This window comes from Corythoichthys intestinalis, chromosome 12, assembly GCF_030265065.1.
Source record: "Corythoichthys intestinalis isolate RoL2023-P3 chromosome 12, ASM3026506v1, whole genome shotgun sequence".
Taxonomy (NCBI): Eukaryota; Metazoa; Chordata; class Actinopteri; order Syngnathiformes; family Syngnathidae; genus Corythoichthys; species Corythoichthys intestinalis.
Window position 1 is genome coordinate 8,102,630 of NC_080406.1, and position 21,900 is coordinate 8,124,529.

General features: G+C 37.5%; 1 protein-coding gene across 5 annotated transcripts in view; it reads left to right on the forward strand.

Annotated features, from left to right (window-relative positions):
• il1rapl1a (interleukin 1 receptor accessory protein-like 1a) overlaps positions 1–21,900 on the forward strand; it is a 628,485-nt gene that overhangs the window by 564,892 nt on the left and 41,693 nt on the right. For all 5 annotated transcript variants that reach the window (XM_057852783.1, XM_057852785.1, XM_057852781.1 and 2 more), the window contains exon 8: positions 17,422–17,567. In XM_057852783.1, coding sequence (XP_057708766.1) covers positions 17,422–17,567 — 146 coding nt within the window. The remainder of the gene's footprint in view (positions 1–17,421; positions 17,568–21,900) is intronic.

Consider the following 21,900-nt stretch of genomic DNA (forward strand, 5'->3'; position numbering starts at 1 on the left):
GGTTGAAACAAAAGCGGTTGCGCGACGTCTGTAAACGAGGGTTTTCAGGGTAAAACGGACAAATTAAAAATAGTTGGGGGACTTTATGCGCCATGAATCTGCTATGGCAGCATATAGACATATTGTTCTATCAGACACAACAGTTCTTTTGGCTTAAAATACAGCAGTTTATTTTGTAGAAACTGCTTTTTCAGCCTTGTCTGTGTTTTCCGCCATATATATGTCTTTATTACTTTCTATACAGTCTAATTTTCTTATCAATTTACATTTTCTCAACATTGTTGGTCATGAAATTGCAAGTCTCTAGTCCCAAAGCTAAGTGTCCTAATAGAATGTAGTACTGCCTCTTTTAGAGGAATGACATACATTTAGTGAAAAATTAATTTGAATGTTTCAGCCTATTGACTCCAAATTACTAAAACCCACAATTTTCCAGTGATGCATTTGCCTCATTCCGAGCAGCTGCTGGTCTACATTTATTTTGCTCTAATGTCACCTCAACTTTGTATTCATGAGTTAAGATGAAGAAAATATCTTATACGTTGCCTCAGTAACACACATATTAACATATTGATGTCAGTGTTGCTGCGCCGCGACATTGATTATGTGTCGCCACCTTAACTGCAATCACCAGAAAATGTTGTCACAAGTCCAATACAGTGTAAGGAACTAACAGAATTCATAAATGTGACAAAATTGCCATCACAACAGTGCTTCAAGCTAGAAGCACAGCTCATGCTTAGTGAATGATCACGATTATTTGATTTACAGGAGGAGCCCAAATGTTGTATAATTTAGAATTACAGTGGTATGAAAAATTTTGAATTTCTCACATTTCTGCATTAAATCAAATGTGATCGGATCTTTGTCAAAATCACACAGATGAAAAAACAGTGTCTGCTTTAAAATCACCCAAACATTTATAGATTTTCATATGTTAAAAAGTATAGTATGCAAACAATGACAGAAGGGGGAAAATAAGTAAGTGAACCATCACATTTAATATTTTGTGGCTCCTCCTTTGGCAGCAATAACTTCAACCAGACGCTTCCTGAAACAGCAGATCAGTCCGGCACATCGATCAGGACTAATCTCGGCCCATTCTTCTCTACAAAACTGCTGTAGTTCAGTGAGATTCCTGGGATGTCTGGCATGAATCGATGTCTTAAGGTCATGCCACAGCATCTCAATGGGGTTCATGTCTAGACATTGACTTGGCCACTCCAGAACGTGAATTTTGTTCTCCTGAAACCTTACTTGTTGCAGCATCCATCCTATTTTTAGCTTCAACTGTCTGACAGACGGCCTCAGGTTTTCCTGCAAAACATCTTGATAAACATTTGAATTCATTCTTTCATTAATATTTGCAAGTTGTCCAGGCCCTGAGGTAGCAAAACAGCCCCAAATCATGATGCTCCCTCCACCATGCTTCATGGTGGGGATGCGGTGCTGATGTTGCTGAGCTGTTCCATTTTTCCTCCACATGACGTTGTGTGTTAATCCCAAACAATTCAACTTTGGTTTCATTAGAGCAGAAAATATTTAGCCAAAACGTCTATGGTGTGTCAAAGTGGATTTTTGCGAATATTAAACGAGCAACACTTTTTTTTCCCACAGCACTGGCTTCTATCATGGAGTCCTCCCATGAACACCATTCTTGGCCGTAGTTTTACATATAGTTAATGTGTGCGCAGAGATATTGGACAGTGCCAGTGATTTCTGTAAGTCATTAGCAGATACTGTTGAGTTCTCTTTTACCTCTCTGAGTATTCTGCGCTGACCTCTTGATGTCATCTTTGGTGGAAGGCCACTTCTTGGGAGAGATGGAACACTGCCAAACTCTGTCCATTTGTAGACAACTTCTCTGACTGTCAATTGATGAACATCCAGACTTTTAGAGATAGTTTTGTATCCTTTCCCAGCTTTATACAAATCAACAATCCTTGATAGGAGGTCTTAAGACAGCTCCTCTGACCGAGCCGTGATGCACATCGGACAATGCTTCTCAGCAAGACAATTCTTACCTGGTGTGTGTTTAATAGTGGGCAGGGCAGCTTTGAACCACTCATCAGTGATTGAGCACACATCTGACGGAAATTGTTAAGTAAAAATTTGTTTCAATTGCTCTTTAATTCTCCTTAGGCAGAGGGTACACTTACTTATTTTTCTCCCTTCTGTCATTGCTTGCATGCCATCCTCATTAAAATATGAAAACCAATAAATGTTTGAGTGGTTTTAGTTAAAGCAGACACTGTTTTTTCATCTGTGTGATTTTGACAAAGATCAGATCACGTTTTATGGTGATTTTATGCAAAAATGTGACAAATTCCAAAAGGTTCAGATACTTTTCTAAACCACTGTAGAATTAATTTTTGGGGTCATTGCCAATAAGCAACAAAGACGGAGGAAAAAGGAAGACTTACAGTAGAAGCTTAGTTCGGAAAGTACTTTATCGAGTTATTTGTTTTTAAAATCATCCGTAATAATACATCTTAATTTAATGAATAAAATTGCTGTATCGCCCACATTCTATAATGAGAGTTGTCTGACAATGATTTTTTAAACTGATAACTGATATCCCGATATTGTCCAAGTCCAAAAATCGGATACCGATATCCAACCGATACCGACATATGTGGTTGTCAAATTAACATATTTTGGCTAATTCATGAGTTTATAACTCATCATTTTTCAACTAATGTACTGTTCATTTATTTGTTTTTTGCACCATGAATACAAATAGTCTACTCACAGAACAAATCCCAAGCATCTTAGTTTGAAGAAATCTAATGGTCAGTCAGCATACTGTAACTGCTATGCTAAGCTGTGACCAGCCCTTGTACAAAGACAGAATTTTTGGTCCGAACACGATAATGAAGAAACGTTTTCGATATCATCATCGTATTATTATATTATTATTATTTTTAAATTCTTTTATTCACTGCTTTTAGCAACTAACTATAATCACAAAAAGTATCATTTTGCGACTAAGGCACTTAAATAGTTAAAGGTGCTATGAATTGGTTAGCTTAGCATGTCAAAAAAAATGAAAATGAGTACACGAATGTAATTTTACGTGTAGAAAAACTGGCTGCTTTTACCATTTCATAGTTACTCTACCCAAAACAATGCATCAGGGAACGCCCACTATTTTTCAACAATTACCAGAATTGATGATCATATAGGCCTATAACTTTCTTGTGCTACGCTAGCCAGTACATGTTGACAGAATGACAGAAGAGTCACACAGGAACAAGAGAATAGAATAGAAAGACTATGCCGGAGCCCCTAAAGGTGACATGAAGAATGGCGACAGAGCAGGATTTAGTGGAATTCTTAAAAATGCTAAATGTGCCAGAGAGGGATATTAAACCAGTTTAAAGATGAGATGAAGGTAAATTGGCCTAAATGACTGTTCCAAAGGTAAACTACTGTACTAGCCAAGATTGTTTCTTGTATGCACCAGAGTTTTTAGTGCGCACTAGTTTGTTTCTCGTGCACACCAGATAGTTTCTAGTGCGTGTGTGTTTTAGTCTATAAATAAAGGTTTCCACTTTTTTTCCAACAATTTCCAATGAACACTGATACACTAGCACATATTGTAGCATCCACAAGGACAACACCAATTTCCTGGTGATAATACACTCTAAGCAGCAAAACAGTACATGACTTTCAATTAATCACACCCACCTGGACGCCACTTACTGTGAGTAAAAAAATGTTGTAATTGAGTTAAGGAGAAAACTTGCCGTTAGCACTAGCCTAATGCTAACACGAACTCAATGCTAATGCTACGAGTTGCATTTAGTGTGTAATGATCACTCAGCACAAACCTTTAAAAGCTAATGCAACATTGCATATTCTCTCTTGCTAAGATAAGAATCAAATCGTACTATGTGTTGCAAAACAAGCAAGCATGGAGAGGAGAGGACACCGATGAGTTGGGGGTAGGGGGTTTGCGGCACGTCACATGTCACTCAACCAGACACTGCTAAAATGCCGGATAACTACATATGAACAACATTTTTGTCTTGTTCTCGTCTCATCAGACGAAAACTGGCATTCGTTTCGCGATGTTTTAGTCTCCCAAGACACGTTTTTAGCTTGTTATGGTGTCATCATCGTCATAAAAAAATTGTTCGTTGACGAAATATTTTCGTTATCGTCATCGTTGACGAAAACAACACTGATTTTGTCCAATAAATTTCCTCCGAAAATGCGCCTTAGTTGAAAATACTTTGGTACGACTGATGTTTTTTCCACTTCATGATTTTTCTTTTTTAAATACGGTACTATCATTTTAAATGGTTAAAATCTGCCAATATTATCTTTTCCCATTCAGTGTTTTCTCCTTTTAGTCCTTTCACCACTATGCAAACCCCAGTAAGCGTTGCTTAATGCGCTGTTCAAGCGTAGCCCGAAAAGAGCTTTACTTTCGAGTCTACCTCTCTAAGATGTCCAAAATGAGCTCATTTCCAATGCATCTTCCTCACGCGTGATAGAACACATTTTAAAACAAGTCCATCCAGCGCTCCGCGTGCATGTTTGCTATTAGTGCTGTTTGGAGCGGCTGCAGCTCTGGGGGAGACAGCCCCTGTCAGATGGTTAACAACCACCATTTTTCACACCGCCGCCACTTGTGCTATCTCCCTGTGTGCACCCACCTCCAGAGGCACACAGATGGGCGAGAGAGGCTGAGAGATTGAACTGAGGGCAAAGCATATCCGAGACACATCTGGATGTGCTTTGTGCAGCATTATGAATATGCAAGGAAAATTGCCCTTTTAATTTTTGCCTTAGTCTTTTGGACGAAAATACGTATTAGTCTTAGTCATATTTTCATTTCAAAATGCGTTTGTCATTGTCTCCAACTATTTCGAATGAACACCAACACAACTTGGTGGTAATACAAACTCAGCAGAAAAACATACATTAGGGTATTTTCAATTAATTATACCCACCTGGATGTATGAAAAAGTTGCCTGAGCGTTTAAGAGGACGCTCAAACGCCAACGCGAATGCTATGCTAATGCTACGAGTTACATTTTGTGTGTGTGTGGGGGGGGGGGGGGGGCGCAGCATGTCACGAGTGACACAACCAGACACTGGTACAATGCAGGCTTACTACACAAATGTCACACATTGTGAACATGTGACGGAAAGTATTGCGCAATTGCGTCTCGATGACGAAAACTGCCATTCGTCTTCCAAAACACGTTTTTAGCTCGTTATCGACTGTTTTCGTCCAAAAATAAATGAAGTTTTCCAACAATTTCGAATGAACATGGACAAACGAGCACATATTGTAACGTCTACAAGGACAACACCAACTTCGTAATGGTAATACACACTCAGCAGGAAAAGCAGTACATTATTTCAATTAAACCCATCAAGAAGCTACGAACTGCATGTTAAAAAAAAAAAAAAAGTCTGAGCGTTTAAGCAGTATTGTTTTAGTCAACGATGACTATAACACAAATACAGTATTTCAACAATGAACAATTTTTTTCATGACGATGACGAGACAATAACGAGCTAAAAACATGTCTTGGCAGACTAAATCGTAACGACATGAAGGCCAGTTTTCGTCTGACGGGAAGAGAACGAGATGAAACTGTGCCATAGTTTCCGTCACATGTTCAAAATGTGTGACATTTTATGTGTACTTAGCCTGAATCGTAGCAGTGTCTGGTTGTGCCACTCATGTGACGTGCTGCGCTCCACCAACTCACCCATTAGTGTCCCCTCCAGTCTCCCCATTGCTTGTTTTTGAGACACACACGATAAAATTTGTCTTCTTTTCCTGGCAAGAGAGAATATATAGTGTTGCTTTAGCCTTTACAGGTCTGTGCTGAGTGATCATAACACACTAAATGTAACTCATAGCATTAGCATAGAGGCGAGCGTCCTGTTTAAACTCTCGTAAAACATTTTTTTCCACAAAGTTCTAGGCGTCCAGGTGTGTATAATTAATTGAAAATAATGTACCGATTTCCTGCTGAGTGTGTATTGTCGCGTGATAGATTTTTAGATAGTTGTAGATTTTACAATATGTGCTCGTCTGTCAATAGTTGGAAACTTTTTTTATTTATTTATTTTTGGATTGAAATTTTTTAATGTTACAGACAAAAATATTGAATAAACATCAACTATAAATTGAATTTTCATCAACACAAACTAGACGAAAACAAACACATTTTGAAATGACTAAAATATGACTAAGACTAAGTATTATCATCCAAGAGACTAAGACCAGGACGAAAATCAAAAGGGCTGCCAAAAAGCACTGCGTTTAAGAGGATGCTAAAGTTGATGCTCATGCTAACATGAATGCTAAGCTAACCAAAGGTGGGTAGTAATGCGCTACATTTACTCTGTTATATTTCCTTGAGTAACTTTTTGAGAAAAATGTACTTCTAAGCGTAGTTTTACCACGCCATACTTTTTACTTGAGTAGATTTGTGAAGATGAAACGCTACTCTTACTACACTACTTTCGGCTACACAAGAGTCGTTACATTTTTCATATTAGATTTGACTTTGTCTTTGCCAGAGATGCCGACAGTTGCTGTCTCAGTTTCACCAATCAGATATCGCAGCAATAATCACATGACTCCCATTTACCAATCAGACGTAACAATACAGTCATGTGACGAGGCGCAGGTTTGTAGTCGGAAATCATATCGAAATGATCAAAGCAAAATAAATCCGTATTGACTTATACTAATTTTATGGTAATTGGTTCGCATGATACAACGTTCGATTGAAACATTTGTTTTCAAAAACTACTAAAGAAACATTTATCTAAAAAAAAAAAAAGATGGAGCTATGGATGGGTAATGTTTATTTTTTCTAGTTTTAATTAGATGCTTTTTGCTTTATTTTTATTTATTTTATTTCTTTTTGCCTAGTGTGGTCATGTAATAGGTACCGTATATTACAGTATAATAATGACAATTAATATAGATGATATTGTGCTGACAAAAAAAATATATCATTGTTTAAAAAATATCACACTGTAAGCAGTTACTCGTTACTTGAGTATCCTTTTGACCGGATACTTTTTTACTTGTACTTGAGTACATTTTTTGGATGACAACTTTTATTTTTACTTGAGTAATATTTTTTTGAAGTACCGCTACTCTAACTTAAGTCAAATTTTTGGCTACTCTGCCCACCTCTCTTCAATTAATTTTAACCACTTGGACGCCACTGTATGTTAAAAAAGTTGTCCGAGAGTTTGACGCCACTCTAAATGCTAATGCTAACGTGAATGCTACGCTAACGCTACGAGTTACATTTAGTGTGTGATGATCACTCAGCACAGACCTTTAAAGGCTAAGGGAAAATTGCATATTCTCTCTTGCAAAGATAAGAAATCCAATCTTACCATGTGTTTCCAAACAAGCAAGATGGAGCGCAGCCTAGCTTGAAAACACATCCTAAACTTTGATGAGGAGAGTGAGGGAGCACCACATATCACATGAATGACACGACCCAAACACTGCTACAATTTTAGCTGACGTACTCCACGTACAATATGAAAATGTCACACATTGTGAACATATGACAGAAACTATGTCGTATTTTCGTCTCGTTGTCGCCTCGTCGGACAAAAACTAGCATTTGTCTCGTTATGTGCTAGCCTCCAAAGCCACGTTTTTAGCTCTTCGTCGTCCTTAATAAATTGTTTGTCGACTTAATATTTCCGTTATCGTCATTGTTGACGAAAACAACACTGCTACCAATCAAGGATTCCCCCAAAAGTGCCGTAATATCCCTCACAGAAGATAAATAAAGTATTTGATCAATCGCCCTTTCTTACTAACGCCGCTACTGTCGGCTGTTTCCCATCCAGCCAAGGTCTTGAGTTTACTCCCATAAAGTCATCCGGCCATATGGAGTGCGCACTTAAGAGAAGCGATGGGAGCATCTCCACATGAACAGATCTGCCGCCAACCTCACACTGGCACCCACACACACTTCGCCCTTCATTCCAATTGCATCGAACCCGCGCATTTAGAGCAACAGCTCACATCTGCCATTTATATACACCCTACTCTCTAACTTATTGATCCAGGCATGCTCATTTCTACGGCAAGCCCATAAATGTTCATTTGCGCAACCTTGGGTCAGGGCCACCGTCGCTGTCATAGCACGAATGAATGGACATTAGCAAAGCGTGCGGGGGAATTAATAAATTAGCCAAACAAAATCCTCCACCGTATTTCGGAGCGAGTGATCAATACGCCGCTGACCCAGTTCAGATGATGTTTTGCGGGCATATTTTGTGGCTGCTATAACGAATGGCATGAGCCTAAAATTAATCACTTAAGCAGCAAACACAGACTTCACTAATGAGGAAGTAACAGAACGCTAATGTGCCTGCAGCAGCTACTGAATCAATGCATTCATTTGTAACTCTCCATGAACTGCATTTCACACACTTTTTGCTGAACGTTTACAGTACGTGAAAGGATACAGATCTGATGCATTGACTTTAGGTCAGGTGGGTAATATTTAGAACATCTGTACAGTCCAATGAGATACAGAACATTAAAAAAAAAATCTTTCTTTTCAAGGCAATACAGCGCGGTTTTGATTTATACTATCAGCAATATGCTCACCTAACAATACATATATTATTAAGGTTGCGGTATTACACTGAATTATTGATTTTTATATTCCAGTCTTTTTCTCCGTTGGTGTAGCTAGCCAACAGTCATAACTGGACCAAATAGTAAAGTCACCTCCTGTGAACACAAGGCCCCAGGCTGTTACTATATGGAGGCATTTTATCAGTAAAATTAGAGGTGAAACTAAATTTAACTCACACTTGCATAAACTGTGAATTTTTAGATTTTGTTGTTGTTGCTATACTTGAATATTTGTTATTCAAACATCGCTAATATGTATTTTTTGTTGTTTCAAAAACAAAAGCACAAACACAGCATGTACAATAATCAAAATAATTACTAACAAAAATCAAGATTTAAAGTAACAAAGAGACGCAGGGTAAAAAAAAAAAAAATACTGTATTTTCTGGACTAAAGTGGAATGCAAAAGTATCTGAACCTTTTGGAATTTCTCACATTTCTGTGTAAAATCCCCATCAAATGTGATTCGATCTTTGTCAAAATCACACAGATGAAAAAAACTATCTGCTTTAACTAAAACCACGCACACATTTATAGGTTTTTATATTTCAATGAGGATAGTATACAAACAATGACAGAAGGGGGGGAAAAAGTAAGTGAACCATCTTTTGTGCCCCCCCTTTGGCAGCAATAACTTCAACCAGACGCTTCCTTTAGCTGCATATCAGTCTGGCACATCGGGACTAATCTTGGCCCATTCTTCTCTATAAAACTGCTGTAGTTCAGTCAGATTCCTGGGATGTCTGGCATGAATCATTGTCTTTAGGTCATGCCACAGCATCTCAATTGGGTTCAAGTCTGGACTTTGACTTGGCTACTCCACAACGCGTATTTTGTTCTTCTGAAACCATTCTGTTGTTGATTTATTCCTGTCTTTTGGGTCCTTGTCTTGTTGCAGCATCCATCCTCTTTTTAGCTTCAACTGACAGCCTCAGGTTTTCCTGCAAAACATCCTGATAAACTTTTGAATTCATTCTTTAATTAATAATTGCAAGTTGTCCAGACCCTGAAGTAGCAAAACAGCCCCAAATCATGATGTTCTCTCCACCATGCTTCACGGTGGGGATGAGGGGTTGATGTTGGTGAGCTGTTCCTTTTTTTTTTCCCACACATGATGTTGTGTGTTACTCCCAAACAATTCAACTTTGGTTTAATCAGTCCACAAAATATTTTGCCAAAACTTCTATGGGTTGTCCAAGTGCCTTTTTGCGAACATTAAACCAGCAACAATGTCTTTTTTTAGACAACAGTGGCTTCTTCTGTGGAGTCCCTCCATGAACACCATTCTTGGCCATAGTTTTACGTATGGTTGATGTGTGCACAGAGTTATTGGACTGTGCCAGTGATTTCTGTAAGTCTTTAGCAGACACTCTAGGGTTCTTTTTTACCTCTCTGAGTATTCTGCGTGGAAGTCTTTGGTTTGGTTGACGGCCACTCCTTGGGAAAGAAGCAACAGTGCCAAACTCTCTCCATTTGTAGACAACTTCTCTGTCTGTTAATTGATGAACATCCAGACTTTTAGAGATGGTTTTGCGTCCTTTTCCAGCTTTTATACAAATCAACTAGGGCTGCAGCTATCGATTATTTTAGTAGTCGATTAATCGATGAACTAGTTAGTTCGAATAATCGAGTAATTGGATAAGGAACATGAAAAATTGAAATACCTGAGCTGAGCCTCAACCGGTATATTAAAAATAAATAAATGAGGATCTATGTACAACAAAGGAAAAACTGGCTAACTTACATAGCAAAATTCTGGTAGCTTAAATGCTATAAAATGCTTTTTTTTTTTTTTTTTTTTTTTTTTTTTTTTTGACAATGCTCTTAATGAATGGTTCAGACACATATTCCCACGAAAAACGGCTAGATATAAACTAAATTACAAATGCATTAAAAAATAACATTAGCTCAAAAAAAAAAAACTTAGGTTATGTTGGTCTTAACAGGGAGCAGTTGGATTCAACCATGTGAAATGAGGCAGAGTAGAGAGCAGTGTAGCCACCCAAATAAATAAAACTAAATGCAAACACTTTCAAAATAAACCATTACAACGCGACTTTAATAAAACGAATACTCGAAGCAGCAAAATTTAATTTGAATATTTTTTTCGAATCGAATACTCCAGTTAATCAATCAATCGTTGCAGCACTAAAATCAACAATCCTTGATCGCAGGTCTTCAGACAGCCCTTTTGACCGAGCCATGATGCACATCAGACAATGCTTCTCATTAAGACAATTCTTACCAGGTGTGTGTTTTGTAGCGGGCAGGGCAGCTTTAAACTACTCATCGATGATTAGGCATACACCTGACTTAAATTGTTTGGTAAAAAGTGTTTTCAATTGCTCTTTAAGTCTCCTTAGGCAGAGGGTTCACTTACTTATTTTTCCTCCCTCTGTCATTGTTTGCATGCTATCCTCATTAAAATATGAAACCTATAAATGTTGTTGGAGGCAGTCTTTCAGGTCCTCCGCGTGTTCGTTTTCAATTCAGGTTAGACGACTAGACTGGATTGCAAAGTAAAAGACTGACTGGAGGCAAAGGATCATTACGGCGCAGTTTTAATTTCAGAAATTTCTGGGTGCGTTTAATGACAGAACAAGGCTGTGTAGAGAAAATGCACACCGAACAGAGAGCTCGGCGTTGCTTATATACTGTACTTAAAAGGAGGAGTGTCTGTTTGATGATTAACTCATCATGCAAAATAGGTCATGAGCCTTGCTGGTTGGCAGTTAAAAGTCCATGATTATTGTTGGCAGTTAAAGTCCATGATTATCTGAGGCAAAACTAACTGTCAGCGGTTTCAGTGAAAAACAACTGGTCATGCTTGCAAGCATATCAGAAGATTGATATTGGGAGGTTTTAGTTAAAGCAGACACTGTTTTTACATCTGTGTGATTTTGACAAAGATCAGATCACATTTGATGGTGATTTTATGCAGAAATGTGAGAGATTCTAAAAGTATCCGAAACTTGAGTGGTTGAGAGTGGTTTTTGTTCAGACCTCGAATAGTATTTTGTTTAAAAACATTGGAAATGGTCTATTGCACCAAATCCACAGATGGATTGTATTTCACCTGTATCTCCTTATGACTTCTGAACCTTGACCCTTTTACTTCATTCTGAGATGTAAGTCGCTATCTTGCGTTACTGAGCCATTGAGCTACGCCGGCTGGTGAACCACGCTTCAAAGTATCCCCGAATCCCGTGAGGAGACACTGGGACATGAATTATTCGTCATTTTCTACAAAAAAAAAACAGATGTACAAATATCACAAGTCCGTGACACACTTTCAATTACTGGCGCCAAACCGGCACAGCTCGCTATCCTTATGCAGTTTATCGGCTTGAAGGCTACAGAGCGAGTGAGAGAGCGCTGAGGGCTGCTGGACTCATTATCTCCACCTACACACTCACATACTTGGGTACACACACATACACTGCCTTCTTCTCGGCCTCTTTAACACATCCAGCCAATGACGCATGGCCGCCTCACTTAGCTCAGCCGCCGCTCGCGCGCAAACGCGCGGGACGACTTTCTGCTTTGCACTTTGCATTTGTGTAGAGTGCTTTCAAAGTGAGCTAAGTAGAAGTGTTTGTGCTTGTGGGGAGGAGACCATGATATCCCTATTCTCTCCTATGTCAGGCTCAACCAGCCCGGCCGGGGACGCTCATTTACTTTATGGAATATTACATCCTCTGTGCTCGCTGTTACCATGGCAGCCACTATAAAAAGATTTTCTCCTCATCGCCATTATTTGATTCCTCGCTGTGGCGCGTGGTCTTGAGAAAGATACCTTATTGATTTTCATATTTCATATGTTTTGAGTGCAGGCAAGCAAAGAAATTAAACACACGGTGACGTTGTGACAGCGAAGATGCCTTTGCATGCAAGGAAAATTGGCTCCTGCTGGAAGAGTATCAGGGGAAGGAATATGATACAAAGAATACGTATTTTGTCAAGTTTCTAATAAAATGAAAAGTCACATTTAATTAGCGTTATGGCTAGGGTTGTTCCGATCATGTTTTTTTGCTCCCGATCCGATCCCGATCGTTTTAGTTTGAGTATTTGCCGATCATATACATTTTGGCAATGCATTAAGAAAAAAATGAATAAAACTCGGATGAATATATACATTCAACATACAGGACATAAGTACTGTATTTTTTTATTATGACGATAGATCCTCAAGATGGCATTTACATTATTAACATTCTTTCTGTGAGAGGGATCCAAGGATAGAAAGACTTGTAATTCTTAAAGGACAGATGTGACTTTGTATATTGTGACTAAATATTGCCATCTAGTGGATTTTTATGAGCTTTCAGTAAATGATAATTCAGCCATTTAACCTCTGCCCAAATGCATGATGGGAGTGCAACCATGACTGTGCATAATGGTACCAATTGATATATCTTCTCAGCGTTGGGAAATAGGTTGTTAAGAAAAAGATCAACTACTATTCTTCTTCCCTACATTGCATCCCACGATACATCTGATCGTTGAGAGAGGGATTGTAAGGCTTTGGCCAACTAGAAAAAGGCTGCCAAAATTCTTTCTACTCATTTTACGTTGCCTTTTAGTTCTATGCATGCGTAATACGGTGCCATTATAGATTGAACGCGACAATGCATGAGTGGGTAGTGCAGCGCATGTGTAAATTGCGTTGGATGGGTGTAAGACATTTTGTCTGTAACGGTAAATACAATTAGAAAACGATTATTATTTTTTTTTAATTATACATATATATATATATATATATATATATATATATTAGAGGTGTGCATCGACACTGCCCTCACGATTCGATTCGATTACGATTCGGAGGGCCACGATTCGATTCGATTCGGCAATGCATCACGATGCATTAAAGCCTGGGATGCATTAAAATGCTAAAGCAAAGCATATTTTTCGTGAATCATGAGGCAACACAAGCGGTCAGACATTAAACAACTTTTTATAGGCTCTTGTGTCATTCCTGGTTGTAGTCAAATGAAAATAGTAATATATATAAAAATAAAAAACATCACAGCATTTAATTAGTGCTTTGAATGAGACCAGGGCTTTCTTTTTTTTTTTTTTTACACACCGCATAAGTTTGGTCAAGTTTCCCACCAACCTCATAGAAGCCAAAATGTCTCCATATGCCTGCTTTCAATGTCTTTGGTGCGTCAATAATCTTTCGCGCTCCCTCTTTCTCCGCTTCAGCCATTGTTGTTATGTCTTATCTCTCTGCTTTCTCGATTGGCACTGCGCAATTGCGCATGTCTGTGACGTTACTCCCGTGAGGAAGCAGATTTGGGTTCCTCGTCCCCCCTGCATTTCTTGTACAGTAGCTCCCTCTACAGGTAAACATGAGAATAATAATACAAATGGGGAAACCAAACCCATTGCATCACTGGAAGATTTTTGAACGGATTTATATATTTTAATATGTGCTGAATCGATTTGGCTTGTTGCCCGCATCGAATTGCATCGTCCATGGCCCGCATCGGGATGCATCGCTGCATCGATTATTGTTGACACCAGTAATATATATATATATATATATATATATATATATATTAAAAAAGGCATGTCCGATATTTTTTTGCCGATTCCGATACTTTGAAAATGACGTGATCGGACCCGATCGATCGGCATCATCTCTAGTTATGGCACTTGATAGTTTGACTTGGAGGGATTTTAATGTCCAACTAAACATTCTCAGCAGCCAGAAGTTGGTAGAGTAGCCAAAAATTTTACTTCAAAACAATTTCACTCCAGTAAAAGTAGTCGTTCAGAAAATTGCTCAAGTATCAGTTAAAAGGTATGCAGGGAAAAGAATACTCAAGTAATGAGTAACATTGTGAGTAACGGCTTACAATGTCTTTTTTAAACAATAGCATTTTTTCCCCAGAACATCATCATCTTCTGGTCCTTCTCAAAAAATTGCATATTGTGATAAAGTTCTTTATTTTCTGTACTGTACTGATAAACATTAGACTTTCATATATTTTAGATTCATTACACACAACTGAAGTAGTTCAAGCCTTTTATTGTTATAATATTGATGATTTTGGCACAAAAAAAAAAAAAAAAAAAAGTCAAGAAACATAAAAAAATCCCTATCTCAAAAAATTTGCATATCATAAAAAGGTACTTTAAAGAATTTTCCGAATATAAGGCGCACCCGTGTATATTACGCACCCCAAATTTACTTGTAAAATCTAGGGGAAATTATTGTACTCGTTCACAACGCGCACCCTAATGTTAGCACCAATAAATAGAAGAGTACAAGAAAACAGAGCTCGTGTACAGATACAGAAATGTCATTTTACTGACTGGTGAAACACAGCACAAGCATAGCATATTGGTAGTTCAAAACATTACCATAAACTGACAATATTTATGGTAATAATATGATTTGACAACTTCTCCAACTTACCAGAATCTAGGAGAAAACAAAACAGATGTGACTTTTCTTTTAAAGGCTGCTGTATACCTTGCTCGTTTCATCATGATGAATAAATGTTTCTTCCATGGATTGATACGGTAAAATGAAAGTGAGAAAGTAAGTCGAAAATCCGAGAGAGCTCATCGCTGTCGACACGACAGTAACAATAGGAACTATTGTTATTTGGATTTGAGTTTCCCGAGGGACGGATATAGTTGACGGACACACACAGGAAGTCAGAGGGCAACAGATTTTGATTTAAAATGTCCTGGTATTTCAAAGCATTCATGATGCCATGCACCCTAACAAGGTTCCCAGGGCCTTTGGAAGCAAAACAGCCCCACAGCATCACTGACCCACCCCCATACTTCACAGTGGGTATGAGGTGCTTTTCAGCATGCGCATCTTTCGTGGCACGCCAGACCCACTTAGAGTGTTTGTTGCCAAAAAGCTCAATCTTGGTCTCATCTGACCAAATCTGGGACCGTGTGTATTTTTGTGTGAGACCAAGAATCTGTTGCCCTCTGCCCGAAAGCTGAAGATGGGTCGTCACTGGGTCTTTGAGCAAGACAAAGACCCTAAACATATGGCCAAAACTACACAGAAATTGTTCACCAGACACAAAATCAAGCTCCTACCATGGCTATCTCAGTCCCCAAACCTTGTTTTGTTGGCAAAAGGGGGTTGTACAAAGTATTAACACCAGGGGTGATAATAATTGTGAGACACATGATTTGATGTAGAATATTATTTGCTTTATGTGGGATTTTTTTCCCCACTGAATGAATGCGCTTGTTTTGAAGGTTGGATTTTTCTCTTTTTTTTTCATTAAGGTCCTATATAATTTGAATAATATATACATACATATATATATATATATATATATACATATATATATATATATATATATATATATATTAGGGCTGTCAAAATTATCGCGTTAACGCGCGGTAATTAATTTTTTTAATTAATCACGTTAAAATATTTGACGCAATTAACGCACATGTCCCGCTCAGACAGTATTCTGCCTTTTGTTAAGTTTTACAGCAAGGCTTTTTTGCTGTCCAACAGCGAACTCTTGTGGTCGCTTTGCGACATGGTTTATTGTTTTCTTGACACTGACAGTTCAATATGGCTGCACGACTTCTCGGGCTGACGCCCACGTTGTAATGTTGTGCTTATATGATCCTTGGACAAGATTTGTCCGTAAGTATGGTTGTTGTACAGAATGTGCATATTATGTTAGTAAGCGAAATGTTATATTTTTTGTATGAGACGCTTTTTGTTTGTTTAGTGAACCTGTATAGCATGCTAAGCTAACGTTGTTGCTAATGCAATGCTTGTGTACTTTTTTTTTTGTAGTTTTACGACGGTCTAAAGAGGACAATGGTTTGAGGCCATTTTATTAATAAATCAGATGAAAAAGGAAGACGTCTGATTATTAAGGCGTTGTTCACTAGCTGTCTAGCTTTGGAAAAAGTAGACACTTCGGAGTGAGGACAGCATAGACAGATTTAAATGACAGTAGAGTGTAATGCCCACTACAGTCCTTATGTACCGTATGTTGAATGTGTATATCCATCTTGTGTCTTATCTTTCCATTCCAACAATTTATTTTACAGAATATATGTATAATTTACAGAAAAATATGGCATATTTTATGATGGTTTGAATTGCGATTAATTGCGATTAATTTTTAAGCTGTAATTAACTCGATTAAAAATTTTAATCGTTTGACAGCCCTAATATATACTGTATATACATATTAGAAGCTAAAAAACACATCTTTTTCAGGGGTGCTAATAATTATGAAGGGCACTGTATTTCCCTGTACTTGCTCTATAAAAGTAAGATTTACTGACCACCACAATGTTTTTAATCATTTCTTTTAGTGTTTCTGAACGCTAAAGAGTTACACTTTTGAACTAATTTGTTATTTTTTCAAGCTTTTTATCTGAGTTTGTTCTACATGATGAAATGTCTGAGTGACTGGTGATTCCATACTTTTTGCTAGGGGTTGTATTCTTTCTCATTACCGTGTAAACTCACTCAGTCACAGGCATCCTAGAACCACTGTTACTTACAGTTTTTCAGTGTTTTGCTTCGTATTCGTGACCTACACTTGTTTTCACTAGAAATACAGACTATAATGAAAGCTTTACTTCTGGAACTGCCAATTGCTATGATGATTCTCACATGTTCATGAGCTTTTCAAGAAGATTGTGTGTTTCGTCAGTGCTTCTTGGCATTGATTACTAAATCCTACACACTAAGAATGAATGACAATCAAAGAAAAATGTTTTTCAAGCGGTTCTTTTCTTTCTCCTAGAATCGTCAAGGAGCATCTAGGCGAGCAGGAAGTGGCCATCTCCCTGACCATCGACTCACTGGAGGAGGAGGATCTAGGAAATTATTCGTGTTATGTCGAGAATGGCAACGGCCGTCGCCAGGCTACCATCCAGCTCTTCAGGAAGGGTGAGGGCGCAACATTCATAATGAGCCTTCATCCATTAACATGTGCTTTTGGAATCTCATTTTCGACTTCATGTCAAGGTTGAGATATGCTTTAATTTTTCTTTGTCTAAGGATACTGCAAAAGTCACTTCCAAATCTTCATTAAAGCCACAAAATGAATTATTTAAAGTCAGACTGCGCAAATATATTAAATAGAAATATGCATGGTTTTTCACATATTTAATGTAGAGGCCTCTATAACTTTTCTCTTGAATTATCAATAGTTTTTGGAGGCCCAGTATTTTGATTGCCAAAAAACATCCACGTTGACAATTTGTTGTCATATTTTGTTGGAATTTTACTTCCAAAATACTCTTTGCATGAATGTGCAATGTCTTCTCGTTACATTTTCCTCACAATGTAAAATTTTATGTGTTCTGGTAACCTTTTCCTTCTAATGCTAATATACGAGTATATATTATATTCACTGTGGTAGTATTGCAACTTTTTCCCCACAAATTGAATTTTTTTCTTGTAATATTATTTTATTCATCTAACTTGCACTCTTTTGTTTTACCATCATTACATGAGCATAATGTTCCATTCTTTTTGCTAAAAATACTGTGACAAATTAGAAGCTGTATTATAAAAGCAAATTAGAAAATATGTCACATTTTACAGATGTTTACCTATAGTTTTCCAAGGGGCTTGCTCATTCCAATTTATTTTGGGTGGGTAGAGTAGCCAAGAATTTTACTTAAAGTTCGTAAGAGTATCATTACATCAAAATAATTTTACCCAAGTAAAAGTAAATGTAGTCATCCAAAACATTTACTTTAAGTATTCGGTGAACAGAATACTCAAGTAATGAGAAACATTGTGAGTGAATGCTTATAATATCTGGTTTAAAAACAAAAAGCTATTTTTTTTTCCTCAGTAAAACGTCATCTATTTGAACTGTTATTATTACACCGACTACATTATGGAGGGAGATTTGTGTCTTTATTATTCAATCAAAAAAAAAATAAAAGTTGCTTCAATCGAATAAAAAGTTGCTTCAATCAAAATATATATTTTCAATCGAAGAAAAAGTCACTTCAATCAAAAAAAAAAAATGTGTTTGAATGCAAAAATAAATTTGAAACTCAAAATAATGTATTTGAAAACTATTTTTCTTTGATTTTTCTTTGATTTTTTTTTTTTAATTTAAACCAAGTTTTTTTTTTTTTTTTGATTGAAACAACTTTTTTGATTGAAGTCTTGTAATTTTGCGTTTGGACCACATTTTGGCTAGAACATTTGAGTCTTTATTATTTAATCAAGAAAATAAGTTGCTTCAAACAAAAAAATATATATTTTCAAAAGAAATAATCACTTGAATTAAAATTTTTTTTAAAAATTAAATTGTAGAAAAAAAGGTTTGAATGTGAAAAAATATTTGAGACTCAGAAATTCGCATTTGAACACTTCATTTTTCATTGAAACTGTTTTCTTTGATCGAAGCAATCCTTTTTGTGTTTGAGCCATATTATGGGTTGGACATTTGTGTCTAAATCATTCAATCCGAATAAAAGTTGCTTCAATCAAAAAAACTATTTCTAATCAAAGAAAAAAAATCATTTGCAAACATATATTTTTTAGAATTTTTTTTTTTTTTTTTTTTTAATATATATATTTTTTATTGAAGTGTAGCTTTTTTTGAAAAGCAACAAGTTTTAAACTCTTTTTTTTCTTTTTAAGTGTAAAAAGTTTTGAAAGCCCTTTTTTTGAAGTGGAAAAAGTTTTGAAGGCACTTTTTTTTTTTTGAATCATTTTGGCACAAAGATCCAAGTTCAACACTACCTCCGACATGTTTGAGTGGCAGGTGACTACGCCAATGGCATAAAACTATGAAGCAAGAATAATGGCCACCAGGGCTCCCTCCAGCCGTCGGACTCTGCTCGAGTCCAAGCCGAAAATAGGGCACCAGTACAAGGGTGTGACATCGGCATCTCACCGGAGTGCACGCGATGGTACGGTGCCCTGTCGCGGCACACTGCTGGGACCCCAACATCACCCCCCAGGCACGGGGACCTATTATTTGATTGAAGCAACTTTTTTTTTGATTGAATAATAAAGACACAAATCTACCTCCATACTACACTATCATATTAATAAATACACAAACATAGAATTCTGACAGAAAAATGTACAGAACTGAAACATCAACCATCCAAAAAGCATGATGGAATTTGACCTTTTAGCCACATAGCAGGAATCAAGCCAGACGAACCGCCAGAACCGCGCTAGCGGATTTCCAAAGACCCTGGCTGGCGCAAATCCCATCAACCTGGCCAAAAGGCCAAACTCTGCATGTTCACCTTAGTTTTAACCCATTGCACTGACTCCATTTTAAAATCTAAACACAGCTTTAAACACAAGTTGGCAATTTATTCCAAGTCGACAGCAATCAGACAGCAATGCAAAAAACAGCAAACAGACCCAGACGAAGAGGAAGGCTGGATGATCCAGGGTCAACAAAAGATTCCTGAGCAAAATGAAAACGATAATTTTTTTAAATTCAACATTCAGTCTTTTAAAGGCTCTGGTGAGGTGGGCTGTGGTCCAGAAGGGTGTGTTTGGGCGTTATTTAGAGTTATTGCCTGTTGTGGATTGGGCAGGAGAGTTTGGCCGTTAGTGTTGTCAGGGCAGCGAAAGTTGAGAAATTTGCCAGCCTCAGTGCCACGTGAGTGCTGAGTGTCAACTTCTCAGTCGCAGGTTCCTCCATTATCAGATGTTCCTTGTGGGAAGAGAGGAGGTCATTATATTGTTCTGGACTGTTCATTGTTGGTTACCAAAAGATCTGATGGTGGGATTTGGTGGTCCAGACATGGGCTTATAGATGTCTTGTCCATCCCATGCTTGTCTCGCTTAGCCAGCGTCAATCTCGCTCAGTCAACTGGCATCCTGTAGTTGTTATTGCCCTTATCTGCCCGTAGTCTTGGCACTATAAATTCCAGTCACTCCAACTCCACTCATACTTCAGATATATTCTACATGTTCTCTTAAACTATGATTTTAATGCTATTTATTTTACATTGGGTGTGTAGTGATATGACCGTTCAAACAGTAACTATGGGAAAGTATACTATTCCCTTCAAGCATGAGTGCCCTCTAGTGAAGAAAACATTTCCTACCATGAAATTAAAACGATCATATCTCCGGTTTTCCGTGGTCTAGCAGTGCCAAATAAAAACTGGGGGAGAGGTTAAAATCTACACTTTTGAGTCATGTTGATGGCAGTGCTCTATGTCATGTTATGTTATGGCACTTTAAAGACACCATGTGATTGAACAGGCCAGTACGATTATAGGACTTCCGACTGCAAGGTTGTGTGTGTGGTTATATCACTAGTGAAAGGTTCAGTATTTTTAAGTCACTCCATAAGGCTTGTAATTTTCATTGTCAGGGATGATTGGTATCATGGACTATCTGGTAAACATGAGCATTATATAGCATTTGAGCTACCGGAATTTTGCTATGCAAGTTAACCAATTGTTGTAAACATTAGCATTATATAGCATTTAAGCTAACAGACTTTTGCTATGTAAGTGAGACAATTGTTGTAAACATTAGCATTATATACCATTTAAGCTAACGGACTTTTGCTATGCAAGTTAGCCAATTGTTGTAAACATTAGCATTATATAGCATTTGAGCCAGCGGAATTTTGCTGTGCAAGTTTGCCAATTGTTGTAAACATTAGTATTATATAGCATTTAAGATAGCGGATTTTTGCTATGCAGGTTAGCCATTTGTTGTAAACATTAGCATTATATAGCATTTAAGACAGCTGCCTTTTGCTATCCAAGTTCGCCATTTGGATGATTGGTATCATGGAGTCATGTGATTACTGTAGCGACGTCTCATTGGTGAAAGTGGCGGAGCCACTGTGGGCATCTACGGCAAAAATAAAGTAAAATCTAATATGTAGAATGAAGAGGAGCTCTCATGTAGTCCAAAGTAGCAACGTAAAGGTAGCGTTTCTTCTTCACAAATCTACTCAAGTAAGGAAATGTATTTATATTGACATTATCTCTACTCATCGTGAATGAGTCCACCGCAGCAATTTCGCAGATGTACCCATCCTGACTAGAGATTGGGATGCCGATCGATCGGGTCTGATCACGTCCTTTTCAAAGTATTGGAATCGGCAAATAAATATCGGACATGCCTTTTTTTGATATATATATATTTTTTAATAAAATCGTTTTCTAATTGTATTTAACGTTAGACATAATATGTTACACTCATTCAGAGTCTTTAGTTTAGGCTTAAGGAAGGGTTATCAATTTTATCCCGTTAACGGCGGTAA